Below are 25,490 nucleotides of genomic sequence, written 5' to 3' on the forward strand. Positions count from 1 at the left end.
TTTCCAATAGACACCCTGCCCCACACATGCCTAAGCTCCCCCGTTACCAATATTTCCCCAAAGAGGGGCATACATTTGTTCCACTTGAAGAACTGACATTGACACATCATAATTACACAGAGTCCGTTGGTTTGCATTAGGGTTGACTCTTGCTTTGACTTTCTAAATTTTTAAGAACTTTTTTTTAAAAAAGAGCTTCTATGAGATCTCATTTTAAAAGCCATTTTGTTTCCACCGAAGGGAGGGCTGCAGGAGACAAGAGCTGTTTTTCAAACCTTTTCCCTGGTGTGGAATATCCTGAGTTATTTGGATGTGTAGCCCAGATGTCGCATCCCTGCTCCCAGGATGATAAATAGTTATAATAACGATAATAATGGTAATAAATGGAATAACTGGCTTAGCGGACTAAGCTTTATACATGAGCCATGCACTTTTATATATTTTTAAATGAGGAAATGAGGTCCAGAGACCAGTCTTGTCTGAGGTCACCCAACCAACTAAAAAATTCAAAACCTTAGACGACAAAGGAGTGAAATATTTCAATCTGATTAGAAAGGATTTCTGCTTTCAGGCAAGCTGCATTGAGGCAGTGCCGAGAGCAGCCCTGCTTCTTTCCACAAATATTTACTGAAATTCTACCGCGAGCCATTCAAAGAAGCTTGGCGTCTCAGGCAAGATGAGAATTCCTCCTGTGAGATTTCAGCACTGGATAGAGGCATGAAATGTCCTAAGAAAGTCTTTGCAATATGAAAAACCTCTCCTATTAAACACCTCCACCTGGAGAGCCGCCTCTCCCATCCTTTCCCTTCACCAGGTAATGCACCAGCCTCTACACTTCCTGTTTTTTCGCCTTTACCCACTCAACCAGGGCTTCCCCTCCTCCTCTATGAAAGGTTCCCCAGGGCCAACGCTGCCCTCCTCAAGGCCAGGCCTCGTGGGCATGCAGTCCTTACCTTACACGTCTTCTCTGAGGCATTTGGAACTCTCACCAACTTCCTCTTCCTTCAAACTCCCTCCCCTTGAAACTCTTAGCAACTTCCTGCGATCAACCTTTCCCCCCTCACCCCCACTCCTCCGAAGTTCCTTCTCAGCATCTTTTGTTATAGTTAATTTCAGGTGTGGAACTTTAACTGTGCTTCGTGCATAATTAACTCACAATGGTTTGTGGGGTGTGTATTTCCCCCCAGTTTTCTTTTTAAAAAAATCTTTCTTGTTGGAAGTATTGCTTGGGTCTCCTTTTCCCCCCATTAACCTCTTCCAGCCCACTCCCAGGGTCTGTGTCTAATGAGCTTGTATGCCTATATGCATAATCCTCACCACCCCATTGTCTGTGTCCACAGGTTATGTATAGTGCATACAAGTTCATTGGTTGATCTCTTCCCACCCACCCTCCTCTGCCTTCCCTCTGAGGTTCAACAGTTTGTTCATGAGTCTATGTTTTGGGGTCTTTTTTGTTGTTGTTGTTGTTCATCTATTTATTTGGTTCATTAGATTTCACATATAAGTGAGAAAGTGAGATAATGTGATACTTATATTTCTCTGATGCTTATTTTGCTTAGCATAATTCTCTCTATTACAAATGGTAAGAGTTCTTCCTTTTTATTTTATTTTATTTTTATTGTGTGTAGTGTTCCTTTGTGTAAACGTACCACAGTTTTTTTATCCACTCATCTTCTGATGGGCATGTAGGCAGTTTCCAAGTCTTAGCTATGGTGAATTGCGCTGCTATGAACATAGGGGTGCTTTCATGATGGTTCTGATGAACTAAATCAGCATTATCCCTACCTAGCTGGGGAGGGCGGGGCGGGGTGGGGGCGAGGAATGAGAAAACTGAGAGGCCCACAACCTGCCTTGAGTTAGTGCAGCCATTCAGTGAGAAGTCTAGTTCCCAGCTCTCTCACAGCTATGAACTTGACTGTCTCTTCTAGGCATTCACTGTCAACCTTCATAGCAGAAGCAGCTCATTGTTTGCTCTAAACTTTATTTAGGAAAGATAAAGCCTGCTGGATGTGGAAAGAACACAGGTTTGGGGAGAGAGTTGGACTTAAAGGCCTAGACCTGTGAACACTTATTTTGTGGAGCATTAATTTGAACTATGCATTTTCTGAAGAGACCAGCTCCAGGAGGCTGTAAAGGGTTACAGATTTAACCTCCTGGTAGCTGATTGCACAGCCACATCCCAGAAAACATGGCACTCCTTCCAATCTTCCCAGAATTAAGCTTATAGAGTTCCAGTTAGAGAAGAGAGCCATTCTGGGTAACGCAGCAGATGTAAATTGTGTGCCCGAATTGATTTTGCATTAATTTATCATAGGTTATTTCCATGATGCTTAAATACCATTTTTAAAAGCTTTTATGGAATGGTATTGTTAAAGCTCATTTGTTTCCACTGAACAGAGGGCTCCAGGAGGCAAGAGCTCTTTTTCAAATCCTTCCCCTGTGGGAAGGTATTTTCACTGGTGAGGAATTCTTGGTAATGAGCTGTCTGTTTGCACAACTCCTGTGCGCATGTTGTGTTGCTTCTGTATTTTTCCTTTTGCAAGACATCACGAGGCATCAGCTTCGGCTTTCATACTCCCTTAGAGAAGCAGCCCTGCCACCCACTGGAATGGAGTACAGCGGTGGGTCCTGTGGGAGCCTTGGGGCTCAGATAAAGCCTCTGTGTGCCCGTGCCACACAGCGGGGCTCACGAGCCTTGGGGTCTGAGCTCTTGGCTCTACCACTTGAACAAAATTCTTTTAGAAACCATCAAATGAAGAGCAAAAAGGTAGTCTATAAACCCAAACCCATCTGTGTTTTTTTCTTTTCTTTTCTTTTTTTTTTTTTTTTTTTTTTTTTTTTTTTGAGGGAGGGAGTGAGGGGGGGAAAGAGAGAGAGAAGGAGCAAGGGAGAGAGAGAGAGAGAGAGAGAGAGAGAAAGAGAGAGAGAGAGAGAGAGAGAGAGAGAGGGAGATTGACTCAGATAGAAGACATAAACATGATACAGTAGCTCCTCTTTCAGCTTTGGAGGCATGAACTTGAAAATATATAGAGTGACACAGCACACTAATAGCATATCCATGGTTCTTTCTATCAACTACGGTGGAAGCAGGCAGAGGGCCTACAGCTATATGTCTTCATGGGTGTGGTATTTTTTTTTTTTTTGCTAGTCTTGGGTTTTTGAGATCTTTTACAAGTGGTTTGATTAATGGAGCCCTCATTCCCAATTAAATACTAAAGCACTTAGTATATTTTTATGGGAACTACTAGGAAGAAATGGAAGATGAATGGTGTTCCATCCAACCATACCACATTGATTGTGAAATTGACAATCTGTGAGTGGTAAGAAGTTGGGGAGTGAGGTTGTTAGGATGTCTGCTATCCTAAGACTAATTCGGGAGAAGACTCAAGGACAATTATACTAACCTGACAGGGAAAGGTAATTTGCTACAAAGCTGATTCAGTTACCAGGGCTCTGCTCATTTTTAGATTATAGCACCACCTAGAGGAGAGAATAAAATAATTCCCGTCTACCCCTGAGTCAAAAGCATCTTTCATTTCTACTAACCAAGTTTCAGTTTTACAGCACCACCTTCATTTTTATAACTCATTTGATATTCAGGTAATTGTCTGTAAGGTGAGAGTTTCTATTCATTTTGCTGATGAAGAAATTTATCTCTCCGTGGCTTACTGTGCAAAACATTTGACCAAGTTTTCATGTGACTGAAAATATTGTTCATGAATTGATTCTTCTTTAAATGGCTTTAATCAGATATGATTTAAAATTCACTATGCTGTAAAATTCACTAATTTTAAGTGTATAACATAATAAATGTTAGTGAATTTACTGAGTTGTGCAGCCATCATCATAATGCAGTTTTAGAACATTTCCATCACCCCAGAGAGGTCCCTGCTGCCTCTTAATCCCTCTTCCAATCACCAGCCCCAGGCAGTCACCAATCTGCTTTGTGTCTCCACAGGTTTGCTTTTTTCTGAGTACTCCAATGAATGGAATCATACAACAGGTGCTCCTTTCCCGCTGGCTTCTTACATGTAGCATAATGTTTTTGAGGTTTATCCATGGTGCAGCATTAACCAATATCTTATTCCTCTTTACTGTTGAGTCACACTCCATTATATTGGTAGACCACATTTTATTTGTCCATTTATCACTGTCAGACATTTGGGTTGTTCCCATTTTCTTTCTTTCTTTTTTTTGCTATTATGAATAATGCTGCTATGAATATTGGCATGCAAGTCATCTTTTTAAGAAAGAAAATGTCATTTCTAAAAAGGCAGTGAATAAAATGTGTAGAAGAAGAATGATTATGCAAATTTTCTATATTAAGGAGAAAAATTAGGACAATCTGGAGCTGCCCAGAGAGAAGGCATCTGATTCCTGGGTTCAATATTTATGCTTAGGAAATTGGGAGCTCTTGGAACCACACTTGTTCAGAAATGCGGAAGTGAGGGGAAATAATTCAGGATTTGCTTTGATGGACTTGCAGAATTCAAAGGCAGTTCTTAAGGAATTTCCTCTGGTTGAATCAATATAATATGTAGCAGCTGCAGACTTCAGCAATGTGCCTGAGGTTGGGAGTTCATTTATAACTCCTCCTTGTCCTCAAGAGGACAGTTAAGGAGCCCTTTGAAAGCTAAAATAAACTGTAGGGCCAGATGCATCTGAGTCCAAATCCAGCTTCTGCCAATATGCTCAGGGCCTTGGCCAGTCAATGTTCTCATTAGTACCTTGGAAGGCAATGGCACCTACCTTACGGGCTGTTGGGAGGACTCACTAAGATGGTGTATGCAGAGCACTTAGCATAGAGCCGAGCATACACTGAGGTTTTCTTTTTTTATTATTCCTCACTGGAGGACATGTTCATTGATTCTAAGGAGATGAAGGGAGAGAGAGAGAGAGAGGAGAGAGAGAAACATCAATGTGAGAGAGAAATATCACTTGGCTGCCTCTCCTATGTGCCCCATCCAGGGTTTGAACCCACAACTGGGGTACGTGCCCTGACCAGGAAATGAACCCACAACCTTTCAGTGCATGGGACATCATTTCAACCAACTGAGCCACACTGGCCATGGTGCACAGTGAGTTTTATGCTATTTTTTAGGATTGGACTGTGCTCTAGATACCCAGAAACAGTGACATTGACCTCTGTTTATTGCTGAGAACCCTTTACAGTTTTTTCATTGGATGTTTCTGGCCCAAAGTTGGGTGGAAAATGCACATAAGTTTCCTTTAGAGGTGATACAATGCTTATGAAAGTGAACCTCATAAGGAAAAACATCACACAGACTGCCATAGGCTGGCAGGAAGATTTAGTGCAAATCTGAAGGGACTGGTTTGGACCTAAGGGGATAAACACCAGCATGATGAGTTCCCAACCCATTTTGCATATAAAATCATTGTCTGCGATTCTACAGAGTTTTCTCTATGGGAGACAGTCAGAGGTCCTTGGGTTTAATAAAAACTTAATGCCCCGTGAGGAGAATTATAAAGAATACAAATAATAATAGGCAATATGTCAGATGCAATAATTGTCAGTTTTAAGTCGTCCTTCCCGCTGTCTCTCTCCTTATTAGCTGTGCACCTGATATGTGGTTAAGAAAACAGGGCCAGGCCATATGAAGTCTCTGTGAGAACAGGAAATGAAATACAAATTTTGCTGCCAGAAAATATGTCAAACACTCAACAAAACCATCGTTTTTAAAGTGACAGCAACATATTAAAAATATATAAATCAGGGGACTTTTCCTCAAAAAATCTCAAGGCTTTTCTTTCATTTGGGGTAGGCACATGAGTACTCCATGAGCTTCTCAGGCCTTTATATTCACCCAAGTGGTAAATTTATGAGGCTGACGTGACCCTGAGTCCCAGACACATGTCTTGAAAGGTGAACATAGTAGGTTAGCATGGTGTACTCAGGTAGGCTAAGTTGCCACCTCAGACGGTGATTTATGAAAAATTGAATTTATTTAGGAAATGGGAATGTGGGATGGGATATTCACAGGGAAGGGCTGCACAGCTATAGTCCTAACATTTCTGTCGGAGAAAGCTAGGATCTGAGAAGGAAAAGTCATTAGATACACTTGTTTGTCACCAGAAGAATGCAGCTCAGTCAGGCAAAGAAGGAAATACAGATGTTTTCAGAGTGCTACAGGTATACGTAGGGGAAAACCTCACAGAACTGATGAGGTGAGATGTATAATAAGTACAATCGTATTAGATGTTTTGGGACATTGATTTATTGGCTCTAATTTTTGGTAGCCTTGTAGCCATACCCTGTGCCACGTGACTTTGCAATTCTTCCTACTAGATGCATGGATGTTGGGTTTGGACATGGGCCTTACTGTGGCCAATGGAAAGTGGGCAGTGTGACAAGGTACCAGTTCCAGTTTAGTCTTTAAGGCGCATTTGAGTTTTCAGTTGCCTTCTTGTGCTTCTGCCATTGTCTTGAGAAGAAAATGCTGCCCACGAAGGAGCAGGATAGACACAGGAAGCAGGTCTGGACCGTGCTTACCTTCAGTCAGCTGGCTCCCAGCAGATGTATAAGCAAGAGTAAGTGTCTGCTGTGTAAAGTCACTGAATTTTTTTTTAAATATGTTTTTATTTATTTCAGAGAGGAAGGAAGAGGGAGAGCAAGAGATAAACATCAATGATGAGAGATAGTCATTGACTGGCTTCCTCCTGCACGCCCCACACTGGGGATTGAGCCCTTAACCTGGGCATGTGCCTAACCAGGAATTGAACCATGACCTCCTGGTTCATATTTCGATGCTCAACCACTGAGCTATGCCAGCTTGGAAAGCCACTGAATTTTGAAGCTGTAAGGAAGCATAATGGTAATAATAGTTTACTGACCCCCTTAACCCTTTTCTACCACCTCCCTCCCCACTTTCCCTCTGGTAACCACCGTACTGCTGTCTATGTCTTTGAGTTTTGTTTGTCTTATTTGTTCATTTGTTGCTCTCAGTTTTATATCCCACATTTGAGTGAAATCATATGGTTCTTGACTTTTTCCTTCTGGCTTATTTCACTTAGCATGATATTATCAAGACTCACCCATGTTATTTCAAACTAGAGGCCCAGTGCATGAAATTCGTGAGCAGGTAAGGTCCCTAGTGGCTTCTGGCTGCCAGCCGGGGCCTCCTTTCTCTGGCTGCTGTCTGGGGCCTTCCTTTGTTCTGCGCCACCCCTTGATGGTCAGCACATGTCATATGATCAAACTCCCAGTTGGTTGAACTCCCAAGGGGACACTTCGCAATATTTCCTCTTTTCTTATGGCTGAGTAGTATTCCCTCAAATGCCTCTTATTTCAGGCATTTTCCTATCTTGAGAATGGAAATTACTTTGCATTCTCCATTTATTAAAATGTGAGCACCGTGAAGGTGGGGTACTGATCTGACTGGTTCAATGATGCACCCTCACACTCACACTGGACCTTACTCATTCTGTGCTACTGAATGGTACACTGGTCTTTTAAAAGAAATCTGCTGCATCTTGCACCTCATGGAGAGAGAGGATTGGGAGCAGGGGTGGCTCGCTGTAACTCTGTAATCCGCCTTTGCAGTATGCAGGGAAGGGCCTCATAGGCACACATTTCTGTCTCTAGCTCAGACATATAGCACGCAGGCTCTAAAAACCCATGTGTAGAATGAGGAATATTGTTTGCAAATAGAGGGTTGCTGCTAATTTCACATTTTTAACTCATTAATGTATATTTACTTTTTTTTTTTTTTTAAGCAGTTAAGGGACCAGGCATAGAAAGCATAGATTGTGAAGCAGAGAATAGATATATGTACCATTTCCAATGCTTCACAGAAGAAAAATTCAGGAAAACTGAGTGTCCTACATTCATAATTTTCATTCTGAACCCAAACTTGTATGCATATCCACCCTCCTCTACAAATACTTTATTATAAACATCATCAACCATGCTTGCCCTGAGAGTGCAGCTCGGAAAAGCCTTCTTTAGCAGGCAACATCTCTTCCAGAAATGTTGGAAACCCGATTTTCATTCCTGAAAGAACTTCATCCTGTTCTTAGGATAAATCTATTGTGGAATGTTGGGCTTTGGGACAGGGAAACTTGAAACCCTTGTTTATAGAAGAGATTAAAACTCACCCACATCTGTTTTGTTGAGTGCAGTGTCTAGACATTCTTTGCTCTCACCATTTTTAAGAAAAAGCTTATTGATCCTTCCTAGAGAGAGGATTTGTGGATCATTGGATCATGAAGGTAGGTAAACGAAGGGCACACTGTGTTTAAACTTTACAAAAACAGGAAGCCACGCCTTAGTTTACCAAACCCTACCATCATGGTGAGGCTGGGATCCCAAGTCCTGTCCAGAATATCTGAACATTCTGAATGGATGCATATCACTGAGTATTTGTTTTCTGTGTCAGAGAGACATGCTCCAAGTGCACTACTCTGGTATGAAATTTTAGAACAGTGAAGGAGAATATCAGTACCCTTTGCCCAGATTATTTAATGTGAAGAATCCAAGTGGAATATACATTAGGAGGGAGTGATGTTCTATTTCCCAGTATCAGACTGGACTAGGATGAAATTCACTTCAGTGTTCTTACCTAGAATAAAGCAAACAATTGCTTGGGAACTGGAAAGAGTAACTAAGCCTGCATTTCAGTTGGATTTCCATCCAGTCTCTGCCTTTAGAAGTTAAAATGATTAGTGTGACAAATTTCCATTTATCTTGTGTTTGATTACTTTTCATTTTTAAGTTACAAGATAAAAATGGTATGAGAAAATTAAAATATCTCAAAAGAAATTTAAACCATAAAAATTTTGGTACCTTTAATGAATTTTCCAATCTCAAGTCAAAGCTAGAAATATCTCACGTGTGAACTAAATGCCCTTTGGAATCATATTGTGGTACTTGCCCCTCCCACTCAATAATGCAAATACATTGATACTTCACCAACAATTTTTTTTTTTTTTTTTTTTTTTTTTTTTTTTTGCTAGAGGCTGAAAAATGCCCTTTCCAGGGAATTTCCATATTCAAGAATTTCTCAAGGCCTATGCCTGGTAAGACCTATTTTACACCTCTAAATTGCCAATGATCTTTCAAGGAAGTAAAAATGTATTCCAAAGAATACTTAAAATCCTGTAGCATTTGTTCACTTTATCCAAGAGGGAAGAGAAGGCACAGAGGGTCCTCTGCATTCTTGCTACACAGGGAACAGGCATGTGAGTATGCTCAAATATCAATCATATTCAGCCATGCCCCTTGAAGTGGGATGCTGAAAAGAATGATTACCTCTTTAAAAAAATGACATTTCGCCAGTCACTAAAAGCTAACCTGAAGATTTATTGTAGATACTTAATTTGTGTTTTCCAAAAGACCTTTTCTTGTCCTATAAAATTGTCTACCTATAGAGGAGGTACTCTGGTTGTGGATGGAGGTTGGAGGAACGAGGAGTGAGGAGATGCAGTAAGAACCCAGTTCTTCATCATGTACAAAGCCTGTTCGGCCTGTTGTCTTCCATCTACAGAGATTTCTGGGCCTGCTGTTTTCATCTGAAGATTGTGCATTGACAATGCATTGCAATTTCTCAAGCTATTGCATAAGAAATCAACTGCTAAGTTTTGGCAATCTATAGGCAAATTTTCTTCCAAAGTTTGTAATAAAACCAATGTTATGTTTTACAATAAGCCACTGAATTACTTAATGACCAGCTCTATAGTCCTTTGAATGATGCATTACAGCTGAGAATTCAGAACATCCCACTGCAAGGTGAGTCACTGAGTGGACACTTGATACAGAGCAATGCCTGTACCAGACCTGCTATGTTCTCCAATCGCTAAGCTCAGCCAATATAAATAGCTTTAATAAGACATGACCACTTTTTACCCTTCATTTCTTATAATCATAGAATTTTCCTTCTTACAAACAAAAATTATTACAGAGATATCAGAATGACAGGTATAATATTATAGGTGTTCCAAAAGATTACAGTCAGTTGGAAACATTGAATTGATTCATAATAGTTTTTCAAGGCTTTGGATTGTTTGCATTTTTAAGTTTGCATCAGACATTGCAATTGTTAAAGATAAATTAGGTGACTACCTAATAAACTAAAAATGGAACTCCCATTTGACCCAGTGGTCCACTTCTAGGACTATATCCCAAGAAACTAGAAACACCAATTTGAAAGAATATATGCATCCCCCTGTTCATAGCAGCACAATTTACAATAGCTAAGATTTGGAAACAGCCTAAGTGTCCATCAGCAGATGAGTGGATTAAAAAACTGTGGTACATCTACACAATGGAATACTATGCTGAGATAAAAAAGAAGCAATTCTTACCATTTGTAACAGCATGGATAGAACTGAAGAGCATTATGGTAAGTGAAATATGCCAGTCATAGAAAGATAAATATCACATGATCTCACTCATTTATGGAATATAATGAACAACATAAACTGATGAACAAAAATAGATCCAGAGACAGAGAAACATTAATCAGACCATTAAATCTCAGAGGGAAGGTGGGGAAGGGTCGGAGTAAGAGTGAGAGATCAACCAAAGGACTTGTATGCATGTATATAAGCATAACCAATGAACACAGACAACAGGAAGGTGAGGACATGAGTTGGGAGGATAAGGGGGTAATGAGGGAATAAGGACACATATGTAACACCTTAATCAATACAGAAATGAAAAAAAAAAGATAAATTAGGTAGTAATGGTGCCAGAGGCTAAAAGGTAATTAGGCCACACAGTACATCTCATGTCCACATCCCATGCAATTTTTGCAGTATGCTGAACTATGTAAACTGCTATTATAAAACAGGCAATTATTGCACCACATTTTCCATAAAATCCACCAAGTAAATATTGTAGGCTCTCATCTTTGCAGATGAGCATCTTGTCTTTGAGAAGATACAGTAAGAAAAAAAACAAAAACAAAAACAAAAAAAACAAAACCCAGCAGGAAGATGTCTTGTTTGAGATAATGTAAGTTTTTCCTTTCATTAGCTCTCTCCTCCACCTCTTTTACTCACCCAACAAGCATTTATTGAGCAGCTTGTATGTACCAGGCACTGTTCTAGGCTCTGGGAATACATTGAATAAAACATAGGAAAGACCCTGCCCCAGGGGGCTTACATTCTAGTAGAGGGAGACAGACAAAAATATAAATATGTAATATCACAGGGTTTCAAAATTGCTTAGAAATATCAAATTGCATTCACTAGTTTGATTTCTGAAATCCGTGTACTGACATCTCTGATAAAGTGAGAGGAGAGGCTGTTAGTGAACTCTAGACATTTTATGAGTTTCAGGTTCACGATTTCTAAGCTCAACCACTCTAAGCCTCCATTTCCTCATCCATAAAATGAGGGGAGGTAGAATTAAGTAATTTTTTAAAGGCAAAGGGCCATTTTAGGCTCTTTTTTATTTTCATGGTTTTAAAGGAGACTCTTGCACAAAGTCAAGAGCCAGTTTGATGAGTGTTCTATGATTTTTTAAAATGTTTAAAAATGAATATAAGAAATCCTTAGATATTCCACATACACTTGAAATGCCAATCTAACCTTCATAAATAACAAATGTCTTATTTACAACTGCTAAAGAATGAAGTCCTGTTACCATGATCATGAGCTAGCTGAGACAAAAGTTATTTATTCATAAAACCTTTTCATTTCCATTGTTGGTTGCATAATCCCAGTCCCGCCTCATTTGCAAAAAGTTCTAGAACTGTGAAATCCTCTCCTCAGATCACTGACCTTGAGCCCTTAATTAACCTTTTCCACTGGACTATGAGCTCAACAAAAACAGGGGTCGAGTCCTCGCTTCTTTGAAGAACAACCCACATGAGATTCTGTCCAGGTAATCCATAGACGTGAAAACATTGCACCTACCCCATGTTTTATAGGCCTTTTGGGAGCCAACATTAGCTCTTTGGCTATAAAAATAGTTTTGCTTAGTAAAATAAGAGCTTTGGTGTACCAAAAGGCACTGTAATGTCCAAAAAGAAAGAAAGAAAGAAAAGGTTTCCAGAACAATTCACAGACTAGAACAGTATGAATTAATGCATATCCTAACCTCTTTGGAAGCCCTGGTGGAATGTTAATGTATATTTAATAATGCAAGTGAAATAGCACATCTTTTGCAATCAATTTTTCTTTAAGAAGATAATACTGCTGGAGAGCTGAGTGTCAAATAAGGCTGGGCCCATACTTATTAACTTGGTATGAGTTATGAAACCTCTGATTCTCTTGAAAGACAAATTGCAGTCACTGGTTTGATTTTGAAATCGAAAAACCTCAAATTTCAATCAATCCAGCAGCTAAGGATGACAGGAAATTTTGCAGGACTCTAAGGAATCTTATTTTCTTATCTGGATCAGTCAGATCCCCACTGACACCTGGAGGTTTCTGAAGGCTGCATGCTCTGTCTTTGAGTTTTATCGGTTGCTGTGTAATCAAATATCCTACACATGTTTTCAAATTTGATCAGGCGGGCCTCATCAGAAGGACACATCTTGTCAGTGCCTTTAGAGGCAAAGTGAAATCTCTGTCTCAATAACTGAATTTAATTCCTTCCTGTTGCTCTGTGGTGTCAAGATATATATTATAGAGTGTCAATGTTATCAGAACTGCCTAACATGGGCTGCTGTGTAGAACCTTTACTATCTTGTCAGTCACTGAAAAGGAATAATGACCACATCCTTGCTTGGGTGATGTGGTCAGTCGCTGATGTGGTCATCACTTCAGAACAAGATGGGCAAGGGCATTGCACGTCACCTTGAAGCAGCAGCATGACATCTTCTAACAATAAACAAGATCTCAAACTGTGCTGTATGGACTACGAGCGCAGGTCCAGCAGACATTAGCTGTATAAACGAAAGTCAAGGAAGAATAAGGAAGTTCAGATGACTTTTGGCAACCTAGATCACAGTTACAGCTAAATTCTTGTTAGTAAAAGAAATGCACTTTGGTGTACATCATGGAATTTGTGTATGTGTTCAAGTTGTTGAGTATATGCTACCAATAAGAATGCAGTCCCTTTCTCACAAGGATAGGCAGGAGGAATGTAAAGTCCTGATGACGATCAGTGTCCTTTCATCAGTGTGACTTCAGCCCTTCCCAACCAACCCAAAGGGTCCATGGGTTGGACAGAAGAGTGCATCAGGCTGTTCTTGGCTGGCAGGTTTCAGAAAGTCACTGTGCGCAGTGTACTCTTTGGGGTGGAAGTCTCTGAGCTGATAACTCTTAAGTCCAAACTTCCATGGGCACCATGGCTTCTTTGGATCCAACAGAAGGCAGTAGGCTTTCTCCAGACAAGAAATTAAAGGGGAATTGCACCAAGAACCCACGAATCTTTTTCAGTTCCTCCTCAGCTCTAATGGGATCTTCCTTTGCCAATATGGGCTTGGTTATAAAGTCTCTCAGCTGAATAAAAGTTTGCACTTCATCATTGGGGAGGCACCGGAACACCTGATTAAAACACAAAGAGGAAACAGTGATAAGTTTAAAAGAAAGGATCCCATTTTTGTAAAATACTAAATCTTGGCTTTATAAAACACATATTAGTTTTATGTTACAGCATAGAGCTGACTGAAAAGTTGCTTTTCTTATTTACGACAAAAAAACAGACAAATTTGCTTGCTTCCAAAAATAAAATCATAAGTAGACTCATATCGGATCTACACAAATTATTAACCCCAGGATAATGTCAAGCTTATAGTAAGGAATTTTATTGATGTTATGTTTTAGATAATAATCAACCCTTAGTTTCAGTGGAGGTTCTAGATTAAGAGAAAAATTGTATAATTTATTTTCTCTGACTTTTTATTTTGAAAAATGTTCCTATCTGTACCTTTTCTTAGAGTTATCCACTATATACTTATTTTGCTCATTGAAAATATATTTCAGATATCATAACACTTCAGGATGCATTTCTTAAGAATAAGACGTGTCTATAATCACAGTGCCATTCTCACACCTCAGAAAATCAATTGCATATTATTTAAGATGTGGTCCATATTCAGATTTATCCTGGAATCCCCCAAATGTCTTTTATAGCTGTTCTCATCCCAATCCAGGACCAAATGAGGCTATCCACTATATTTTAAAAATTACATTTCAAAAAACTGCTGCACATGACCTATTTGATCATGGCCTTGGATCTCAGTATGAAATAGGCTGTGTAGATAGTGGTCATGTTTCATTAGGAATGATGAAATCTCTGTGCTGGAGGGAGGGGGCTCTGCAAGTCATGAAGAAGAACACTCTCTTCACCAACCTGATAGATGGTCAATGGATCTCAGCTTTAGTATTTGATGCAAAGCTGGCTACTTCGTGAAGTAACCTGTCCCATGGTTAGACAACTCTTAACTCTTGTACATAATCAATGGATAGAACTTACCAGGAAATGCATTTGGCCTTCCTAACAAATGGGCTGATTTTAAAACACCTTTCCAAAATTAGAGCTGTCCAACAAAGGAGTGTCTTATTATTAATAAGCTTCATTATAAGGATGGATGCCATGTACTATGTGATAGTTACATTTAATAGGATAATTTTTAGCCTCATAACTACCCTACTGAACATTCTTTATAATTTATAGAATGGAAGGCTCCGAATGTCAAGTCACTATTCACAAAGTTATATTACCAGCAACTGGGTGAGCTGGGTTGAACCCAGTTCTGACTCACTTTTCAATCCCATCTGCCTCTTTTTTCTTTGTCACCAGACATGTATAAAGGCTGGGTAACCATCTAAGAATGCTCATGATGGATTCCTGAAGCAGATGAGAGATCAGAATGCCACCAAAGTCTCTTCTAAACCATAATCTGTGGTGCTTTTTGACTCTTTGCTTTCTAATATCTACAGAGAGGTATTTTGTTACAACTTGGAGGTAAACTGTTTTTTTTACACTCATTAATAATATTCCATACCACTGAGCCAAACCGGCTATAAGAACAACCAATGGACACAAAACTCTGGGGAGGGAGGGTATATGTGGGAAGGGGGAGGAAATGTTAAAATATGTACACAGATAATAATTTAATAATAAAAAAAGAACATTCCATACCAATAATATGCAGAAATATCAATGTATTTTTGTGATGAAATTCAGTGAAGAAAAAAAGGCAGGGCGAGTGGGGTGGGGGGATATATAAGACTTACCTTGTCATAAATTGTAGCATTTCTAGCTGCTGTTGAAACCCACACCTCCTTGAAGAATTTGTCACTCACTGGATCCTGAATGTCCTCACTTGAGTCAGAAAGATAGCCAAGGACAACCCTGAAATACAAGCGCCATTAGCTGAGACTGGGAATTCTGTGGAAAGAGTCAGTTTGTGGGAGAAGGTTAGGAATTCCATTTTTAACCTATTAAAATATCTATTAAATAGTCAAGTGGCAATGTTAGGCAAGCAGTTGAAAAAATGAACCTGGAGTTTGGGAGGGAAGGCTTGGTAGGAGATATACATTTTAGAATTATCTACAATATATATGTATACTAGAGGCTAGGTACATGAAATTCCTGCACTTGGGGTTGGGGGGGTCCCCTCATCCTGGCCTGTACCCTCTCCTAGCCCAGGAGCCCTCAAGGGATGTCTGACTGATGGCTTAGGCCTGTCCACAGAGGCCAGAGAGGCTCCTGCCACTACTACTGCACTTGCCAGCCATGAGTCTGGCTCAGTGCTTCTGGATGAGCAACTCTCCCTCCTGTGGGAGTGCATTGACCATCAGGGGGAAGCTCCTGTGTTGAGCTTCTGCCCCCTGGTGGTCAGTGAGCATCATAGCAACTGGTCGTTCTATAGTTTGGTCTATTTGCATATTAGCCTTTTATTATATAGGATGCATGTGACTTTAACTGGGTTTACCCAAAGGAGTGAGTATAGCCAGAGAAAGGGACCTGGGGTACCTCAGCAGATGGGGAGAGGAGGAGTGGCCATGGAAACTGGAGAAAAGCCAGAGGACCTTGTATCCCAGAACTACCCTGTTTCCCCAAAAATAAGACAGTGTCTTATATTAATATTTTCTCCCAAAGTTGCGCTAGGTCTTATTTTCAGGGGATGTCTTATCTTTCCATGCGCTAGGTCTTATTTTCGGAGGATGTCTTATTTTCGGGGAAACACTGTACATGACGTACAGCATCAAGGAGAACTGTGTTAATTTCAAATGAGAAGTGACCATTGGTTGGATTTAACAGTGTGGAGGTCCTTATGTTGTTATGTCCCAATTGCTCCAACATTATCAACTCCTGAAAAAGCTCAGTCTTACAGGGATAAAAAAGCATCTCCTTTTAGTTTTAGTCTGCATTTTTTTTTCCCTATATTAAAATTCTTTAAAGTAAGTGGATCTGGCACCATGGGCTCACTGGTAATCTTGGAATTTTGTAACCTCAAATTCTATTTCCACTTCAAATAAAGTCTCCTTCAGCCAAAGAATACTAATTCGGGGAAATGGTAGGGCAAGAAGTAGTATTAAAATGCACAGCTACGATAACATAGGAATCACTTTTACACAGGTCTTCAGGGATGATGTTTGCACACAGATGCTGCTGCTCATTCAGACCCAAAGCTAAATTTGACTGCACCTAATTTGAGGGGCTGTCCAAGTTATATTAGTAACAGTAAATCAGTTATAATAATGCCTTTGATTTGGGTCGGGTCTAACTAGCTGAAAACTGAGCAAAAAGAATATCTCTGTGACTTTGCTTTTAAATTAGAACAAGAGGTAAGGCACTGTATCTACCATGCTATCAGCGAAGAGCTTGTATGTAGAAAAAGTATTTAAATAAGTCTATAACAGACAACATCTAGTAATAAATTAATTTCCCTGTCAGTTTTTTAATGATAAGAAACTTATGATAAGAAATGCACAGTGAAAATAATATGAAGTACTCTGGGTATTCTTATGAGGACTAAGGTTCCAGAGAAAATGAGTTTGCTTTTATATTTAAGTGTATAATGGCAATTATTTATTTAAAGTTGAATTGTTTACACATCAGTGGGACAATAGAAAAACTGCAAAAAATTGTTTCTGTTCTTTCCATTTCTCACGTCTGTTGCTTTAAATGATTCTGACTCTACTTGTGAAGATAATTGTTTCTGTGGAGTGACAGTTATATCTGTGAAGTTTGGATAATTTTCTAGGACTTAATGAACTGTTGGACATATAATTGCAGCTCCCTGATTACTGATTCTACTTAGAATTAACTTCACATTAAAGTATGTCTCTCTATTTTTCCAGGTGGCAAATGGATTGAGGTTGCATTTTTTTTTTTTGAAGTTGCATTTTTTAAGAGGAAAAAAAATGGCCACAATATTTATGTTTGAGAATATTTCATAATAAAAAGAGCTAAAATGGACACAAGGCTTTTGTGGTGCTTTTTATTTTTATTTATTTTTTGCTTTTTAATATATTATCTGTGTTTGCCATGGTGACAAAATGAAAATGATTGTTCAAGAACAACTGCCTCTTTAAGACAGTTTGAAAATAGCCAGGAAAATTTTTTAAAAAAGTGGAATGATATATGTGAAATGTTAAAATTGTTAGCACTGCGTGGTGGGATTACAAATAAATTTGATTTTTTAAATTGTTTTTCTGTGTTTGCCAAATTTTGTACAATGACAATATGTTGCAATCAGCTCTACCTACTATATCAGCAGAAAATCTGCCTAACAATGAGGTACTACTTAAAGGAATTATGGCATACGCAATATAATACAGCCATTAGATGTTATAGGATACTTAATGAAAGTGTGTGTAACATTACATAAATAAAATAATTTTGTAGTTACTGCAAGATCTTAATCATGTTTTCTTTAAAAAGGGCATAAAGTATAGCAATATATATGTATAGAAAAAAAGTGGAATGATATATATCAAATGTTAAAATTGTTAGCACTGATGGTGGGGTTACAAATAAATTTGATTTTTTTTTTATTGCTTTTCTGTGTTTGCCAAATTTTGTACAATGACAATATGTTGCAATCAGCACCACCTACTACTATAATTATTATTCTTTCAGAACGTTATAAAGAAGCCCACCACTTTAAAGAAAAGACTTCAGCTGATGGAACTAAAAAAAATATGACATTTCTAGTGTACACAAGATATATTTTTTTTCTGCCTATGCTGCAGTAGGCAATCAATGGGTTGATTAGCAGGACACTAATTTTAAACTCTCCCCTGCTAACCAGAACATGAAATACCAATGGTTTGAAAAAAAAAAAAAATCTTACTGGCAAAACAATTAGCAACAAAGGCAATAAAAATTGTGAGAAGGTATTGACAGTCCAATTCTGAGGGATGGGTTTGCTGAACTCCTGTGGCAGTGAGAACAAAGTGAACCGTTACTAAAATGGAAGCTTTTATTCGTTTTTAAAAGCAGAGTTAGGAAGGAGGGAAATGGCCACCAGCATTTGCAGAAAGGGAGGGGCTCATTTTGGACCCATCTGTAAGGCAGCCGGCTTCCAACTGTGACCACGAACACCAGAACGGTTAAACCGGTGCTGTTTCTTGTGTCTGTGCTGTGCCTTTCCCCAAATAGCTGAAAGCACAGCCCTGATGCAGGGACACCTGCTGCTCTCACTGTGAAACCCAACCCTGGCGAACAGAGCTCTAGAATCTTGGCTGTGAACTGACTGCAAAAGTCCAGAGGTGAGAGAGTGGTCAGGGGTGTCTGCAGACAGTGAGAGCTCAGAGTTTCTCACTGAGCAAGGGATGACAGAGGGGAGAGAAGGAGCCATCTCCGAGTTAGGTTCCAGAAAGATCCCTGGTCCCTGAGCCTAGACAACTGGGCCTGGGGTGGGGCCAGTGTGAGCCCAACTCTAGAAAGTTCTCAGCAACAATTAAATGAAGGACTCTTCAGCCCAGCTAGTGTGGTTCAGTGGTTGAGCGATGACCTATGAACCAGAAGATCAGGGTTTGATTCCTAGTCAGGACACATACCTGGGGTTACTGGCTTCATCCCCAGTGTGGGGTGTGCAGGAGGCAGCCGAATAGTGATTCTCTCCTACCATGGATGTTTCTATCACTCTCTCTCTCCCTCTCCTTTCCTGTCTGAAAATAATAAAAATATAAATTAAAAATAATAATAAACAAAGGATTCATTTTGGGCCACGTGACCCTTGCTTCCTAACCCCGTGTTCTCTCTGATTGATTCCAGATTTGTTTAAAATTCACACCTTCTTGCAGAAGGTCAGCAATCTCCCATGTCTGGAGCCATCTTCCATGAGAACCAAAGTTTTCACATGTAAAATAATACCAGTAGTCCCTGGCATTCACCGATATGATTTTCATTATATCCTTATATTACTGGAACTATTTCCATTTCTAGAAATAAACTCATTATAAAAAACCTTAAATAGATACTGGAAAGTCTGACCTGGCCTAGTCCTAAACCTATTAATAGATTTAAAATGCCAGTTTCTCCACAACACATGCACATAATACAAACCATTAACATAGAAAATGTCAGAGCCACACATCCTGCCATTTCACAGAGTGCTGGGAGTTCACGTCCTGTATCTGGGAGACACGATTAGAGGAAGAAGAACCTGAGAGGACGGGTGAGGCTGGGCCGGGCTCCAGTTCTACTGCGGCACAAGGACACAAGACAGACTGGGCGTGGAGGCTCACCTAAAGCACTGCAGCCGGAGTCCCAGGGCAAACTGGCCGGCCTGGTACTCTTCTCCATCCATCACGGAAGGGACCATCTCGGTGTCCTGCACAATGACTGCCATCTCACTGTCTCGCTTTCCCAGCATGCTTCGGTCGTTGATGTTGGCAGAGCCTATTGGAGAAACAGTGAGAAACTGTTAGCTGCCCTCCCACTCGGTCATACCTTGCTAAGAAAACCTTAAACCTTAATTGTGTGCAGGTTATCAAGAGCAGCTGTGCTTTAAGGCCCCGGGCCCTTCCCTAAGCCAGGGGTACATCTTGATCAGTCTAAGCCGGCAGTTAGAATTTCATTATCTTGGCCAGTGTTGGACGTAGGTTGGGTCTTTAACATGATTCCAGGCAGTGTGACATGAGGAACAGTCTGCTAGGGGCTTCTGCGAAAGTTTTTTGTTTCTTTTTTTTTCCTCTCCCCCCCCCACCCCTTTTGATAAATTGAGACAGGAACAAAATGCTGCTGCTTCCAGCCTCTGGCTATTTTTTCTGAGCAGGTGGGTGAGGATGTGATTCCTAGGGCTGCTGCAGCCATTTTGTAACCATGAGGAGATAGACAAGCTGAAGATGGCAGGGCAGAAAGAAGCAAAACCCTGGGTCTCTAAGTCACTGAATTAGCCAGATCTAGAACCTTATCACTTCCTGTTATGTGAAACAATACATTTTTCTATTTTGTGGCTCAAAGGATTCTAACTGGTATAATCATTAAGCATACTAAGAATAAAAGATATGCTTACCAGTTCAATTCAGTCAGTTTTGAGACTCAGACTCTGTAGACTTTAACTTATGATCATAGAATTATTAGCGTCAAAACCCAAGAGTACCTTCAACAAGCAAGAGTCCACTCTCAATACAGATTATCGTCAGTGGCTCTGGGTTTTCCATTCTCTTGCCTCACTTGTGTGGCATGCCAACAGCTTCTATATCAACTTTCTTCCACCCTATTTTTAAATCCAAATGAGCTAAGAATGTTGACTCCCATGTGAAGGGCAAAATTATTTTCATAGTTCAACCTGTGCTTGCTGCGTTCCTCAGCCTCACATTCAGAAACCTGATCACGTTTTCTGTGTTAATCACTGCAGATTCGTTCTTTAAATCCTTGAGGTGTCCTAGAAACTACAGAAGACCTGACTTGTTTTTTCTTCTCACTCCTCTTGCCCTAATCACATATTCCTCTGCCTCTGGGGGAGTGGAGCAGAAGGGGTGGGTTGAGCAGGAGCACTGGCTGGCCCCTGTGATGGGGACACTCAGAGTGTAAGGTGACAGCAGGTTGACCCAAGCCCACCTGGAGGGATGATGTACATGAGAAAAATCGGGTCCATCTTGAAGAGACATTACTACCATTTGCACGAAGTTGTCATGTAGTTAATGTGCAAATCTGTGGTAACTATGGATGCAAATGGAGCCCCATAGTGACCCTGGGTGGCAGGGGAAGGATAGAGCACCTCACCAGACATTTGGGAGCACTACCGGAATGCTGTAAGGTGACAAGACAATCTTTGAAACACTTCCTTTTGTTAGCAACCAATCGTCCTTTCTACGCACACTTTTTGATCACACTAGAACAGCGTTTTTCAACCGCTGTTCCGCGGCACACTAGTGTGCCGCGAGATGTTGCCTGGTGTGCCGTAGGTGCAGACAAGACAAGAATTTTATAATTTTTCACTATTTTGTTTACTTAATATTTCATAATAAAGTAATTATAAAATACTTTCTTTGAGTTTATTTGATTCCTATTCAAGAGAATTACTTTATATATAGTCAATATAGGCACAGAGTTAAATTTTTTAACATTTTCTAATGGTGGTGTGCCTCGTGATTTTTTTCATGAAACAAGTGTGCCTTTGCCCAAAAAAGGTTGAAAAACACTGCACTAGAAAATGTATAGCTGTATCTTTGGATTGGACAGTTGGCACAGCCTTAATGTGGGCAAACCATTTAATCTTTCTCAGCTTTAATTTGCCTTTTCTACATTGAGGTCATAATGTCATTGTAAGAATTAAGAGGAAGGTCATGTGAAAGCACTTGCTAATCTATGAATGTCTCTACAAATTGTAATTATTATTGGCATCATTATCAAATTCTTGTTGATGCTTTACAATATCTGCACCAGAGAACACTGCCGTAGAAAAGGACAAGTAACATTTGTATCAGAGAAGCCTCCCCTCTGGGTTAATCACCCCTCACCCTGGTGTGTAAACTGCAGCATGGAGAGGAACCAAGTTTTCAGTGCTGTTTTGGGACTTCACTACCCCTGGTCTCCAGCAGAGGCCGCTCTCGGGCTGCAGGCTGCTGGATTGGGTAGTGATCACTGATCACTGTTCTCCATTGTCAGGAAAACTGGGGATGGGAAGCCTTCTCTACACACACACACACACACACACACACACACACACTTTCACACCAGTGTCCCAGTCTCCCTCCCACCAAGGTGGGTCCTATTCCCAAAGAGGGAAACACATTCCTGGCATTCTGAGCTGGAATTCTTAGAGAGAGGAGTGGTTTTTCTATTTCCAGGGCTGATTTGGAGTTACCCAAGGCACCGACTCTCAACCACACTGAGTAAGCATTGGCTACTATTAAATAGGAATGTGGAAAAGGGCTGAGAATATTTTAGATGAATGTAATAAATGAGATACTGAATATGAGATGTTAGTTGATGTAAATGCTACCTCTATTCTTGTTAGACGGTTCCACATTCTGAAAACCAATTTCAGAACAGCAGCTATAACATTATCCTACTTTACAACATGGGGAAGAAGAGAGGGCAAGGCTCTAGATCAGTGGTTCTCAACCTTTTTAATGCCGAGACCCTTTAATACAGTTCTTCATGCCGTGGTGACCCCCAGCCATAAAATTATTTTCGTTGCTACTTCATAACTGTAATTTTGCTACTGTTATGAATCATAATGTAAATATTACGATTTCTGATGTCTTGAGCTACCCTGCTAGCAGTTCTCAACAGGTTATAGAGCCTAACACATGTGGCCATGTGTTACAGCCATAAAAGACAAGGAATTCACCAACTGTATCCTATTTTAGCTTACTGAAGGACAACAGATTCTTCCATTGAATCCACATCAGCTCTCCTGTTCACCAACCCACTCGAATTCCCTGTGTGTCCAGTTCAGAAGCTCCTAGCTTGGACTGTCCATGAGCATCGCCTATGAAATGTTTAAAAAATACTGGAGCCAAAAAACAAAAACAAAAACACCTTGATGTCTGGGCTCCAGACCAGACCAATTAATCACAATTTCTGCAAGTAGAAATCAGCCATTAGTATTTTTGCAATACCATCCCACCCCTTCATCTATCTATTAATCTATCCTTTTTGGGGGTTATGGGAGAAGGAGGTGGTGAATCTAGTTTAAGGTAAATTGCAGACATGAATATACTTCCCCCTTCCCCCCAATGATATGTTTTCTTAAAGCACCCCAGGCAATTCTAATGCAGCCAGGGTTGAGACCCATGAGACTAGATCCAGTAGAATCTCCCTTTGCTAGGGCAGCCCTTCAACTGCAGCCACTCACCTACCCACCCTGACCTTCCTGCTCTGGTTTTGCACTATCCACAGGGATGCTCTGGCGTCAGGTAGAAAGAATACCCGCCACCCCTCCGGCCCAGGAGGGCTGCAGGGCAGCGGCAACATCCGATTCCCACTTTCCATCTCCCTACCGTTCTGTGTGGTGGATCACACTAAAACATCATTTCTACTTCTTCAACCGGATGGAGTTAAATTATATGTGAGGACAGCCTCGTGTTTAGGAAAAGCAAATAAATGTTAACTTGGTTCAGTGACAACATTGAGTCGGATTTGGACAGAGGCTACCTAACTAGCAGGTCACCCAGGCCAACAGATAATGAAAGCTATCCACACAAGAGACCTTCAATGGGAGAAAACAAGTATTTCCTCATAAGGCAAAAGCAAGGGTGAACAAATACTTGTTTTTTCTTATATCAATTGTCCAGTCATTCTGGCATATGTTTCCTATGTTAGAAAATTTAATCATGGATCATTTTAACATCTTTTTAGCTTTTAGATACTTGCTTAGCCCTGTTCAATATTCTTTTTAAAAAAAAATATTTTATTTATTCTTTACAGAGAGGAAGGGAGAAGAAAAAGGATAGAGAGTTAGAAATATCAATGAGAGAGAAACATCAGTCAGCTTCCTCCTGTCACCTCCCACTGGGGACGTGCCCACAACTAAGCACATGCTTCTGAACGGAATCAAACCTGGGACCTTTCAGTCTGCAGGCCGATGCTCTATCCACTGAGCCAAACAGGTCAGGGCCTGTTCAGTATCCTTCACATAACTTCTCAAACGCCTCTCTGAGAATTGCCCATGTTGTTCTCTGTGTTATGGACTTAAACAGGGCTGATGTGTGTGAGAGCAGCAACAATGAAGTTGTTTACTCTTAGAGTCTCCACTGAGATAAAAGGAGCAGAAGCACCTTTGGAATTTTCCAGGGGGAGTCTGTGGTGCACTTGAGGAAGGAGAGAAAGAAATCTAAAGACTAACGTAAGACCTCTTCATACTCCAGAGGCCACATCTTCAGTTTCTACTGAGTGGACAGGAATTATGGGCAAAATGGATCTGCTACTGTTAGCCCAAATAAACTGTAGCCTTTTAGTGGTTCAGAGACCTTTCTAGAAAATAAGTCAATTAAAAAAACACAGACAACCTAGTGAACTGATTGACGGCTCTGTTACTGAAAACTACAATGCGTGTGTACTTTATGTAAAATAAAGCAGGTTGAAAGCCCAAATGACCTTTACAGGTAAAATATTTACATCTGTCATTTTTTACTTCCAGAGCTCTGAAGTCTTTCTAAAGAGATCCAATGAGCTTTATTTCACTTTGTTTGTTTTTCCATTTCAGCAAACATCAGTATTTCCCCTTCCTACTATCACTGCCCAACTTAATATAAATATATTCTGAGATGGCTTCTGAAGAGCAAGGCCGGAATAGCTGTGGGAAATAAGAGAAACCCTGTTCTGGGGGAAATGGGGGAGGAAATAAATCCCTACAGTGCTCTGGTCCCTATAGAGCAGTGTTTCCCAACCTTCTCTCATGATGAGAATCACCTGGTGGAGTTGTTAAAACACAGATTCCTGAATCCCAACTAAGAAGTGCTAAACTAGAATTTTTGAGAACATATAGGTAAAATTGCATACCTAACTTAGTGCTCTGTATATAAAATCTGTCTTAGAGCACTAGTTAAGTATACATTTTACCTATATGTTCCCAAAAATTCTAGTTTAGCACTTCTTAGTTGGGATTCAGGAATCTGTGTTTTAACAACTCCACCAGGTGATTCTCATCATGAGAGAAGGTTGGGAAACACTGCTATAGAGCAAGGGATAAGCAACACAAGACATTTTTTAAAAATGTCCTTATATGTATAAAAAGTGTGTGTGTGTAAGTGTGTGTGTGTGTGTGTGTGTGTGTGTGTGTGTGTCATGCACACATGTGAGACCACACTGTGGTCTATACATTTTCTAGCTTCAGAAATATTTTTTTTTCTTTCTTTTCAAATCATGTTCCAGTTAAGACAGTCTCATTACTATTAGATAAGAGACCCCCCTTTCTTCAGTGGATGATAAACATATTTATTGATAAAACCTTTCAAAACATTCCAAAACATTTGGTTTCTTAAAGAATAGGGAAGTATCTGACACTAGCTGAAAAACGACACTCTGATGAACAATATTAACTGTTGAATATAATAGAATCAGAGGTATGGAAGAGGAGTGAACTGATGATTCTTGGGGAAAAGGGGAGAGGGGGATGTGGGAAGAGACTGAACATAAACTGTGCACCTATGGATTTGGACAATGG

General features: G+C 40.1%; 1 protein-coding gene across 1 annotated transcript in view; it reads right to left on the reverse strand.

Moving 5' to 3' along the window:
* Positions 1 to 8,779: 8,779 nt before the first annotated feature.
* Positions 8,780 to 25,490, reverse strand: part of PLD1 (phospholipase D1) — a 193,974-nt gene continuing 177,263 nt past the window's right edge. Inside the window, exons 25-27 of the mRNA XM_084874150.1 lie at positions 19,618 to 19,771; positions 15,151 to 15,268; positions 8,780 to 13,455 (exon numbers count right to left, since the gene is read on the reverse strand). Of these exons, the coding sequence (XP_084730276.1) occupies positions 13,231 to 13,455; positions 15,151 to 15,268; positions 19,618 to 19,771 (497 nt within the window). The 3' untranslated portion in view covers positions 8,780 to 13,230. The remainder of the gene's footprint in view (positions 13,456 to 15,150; positions 15,269 to 19,617; positions 19,772 to 25,490) is intronic.

The sequence above is a fragment of the Pipistrellus hanaki genome (assembly GCF_964339955.1).
Source record: "Pipistrellus hanaki genome assembly, chromosome: 2".
In the NCBI taxonomy this organism is placed as follows: Eukaryota; Metazoa; Chordata; class Mammalia; order Chiroptera; family Vespertilionidae; genus Pipistrellus; species Pipistrellus hanaki.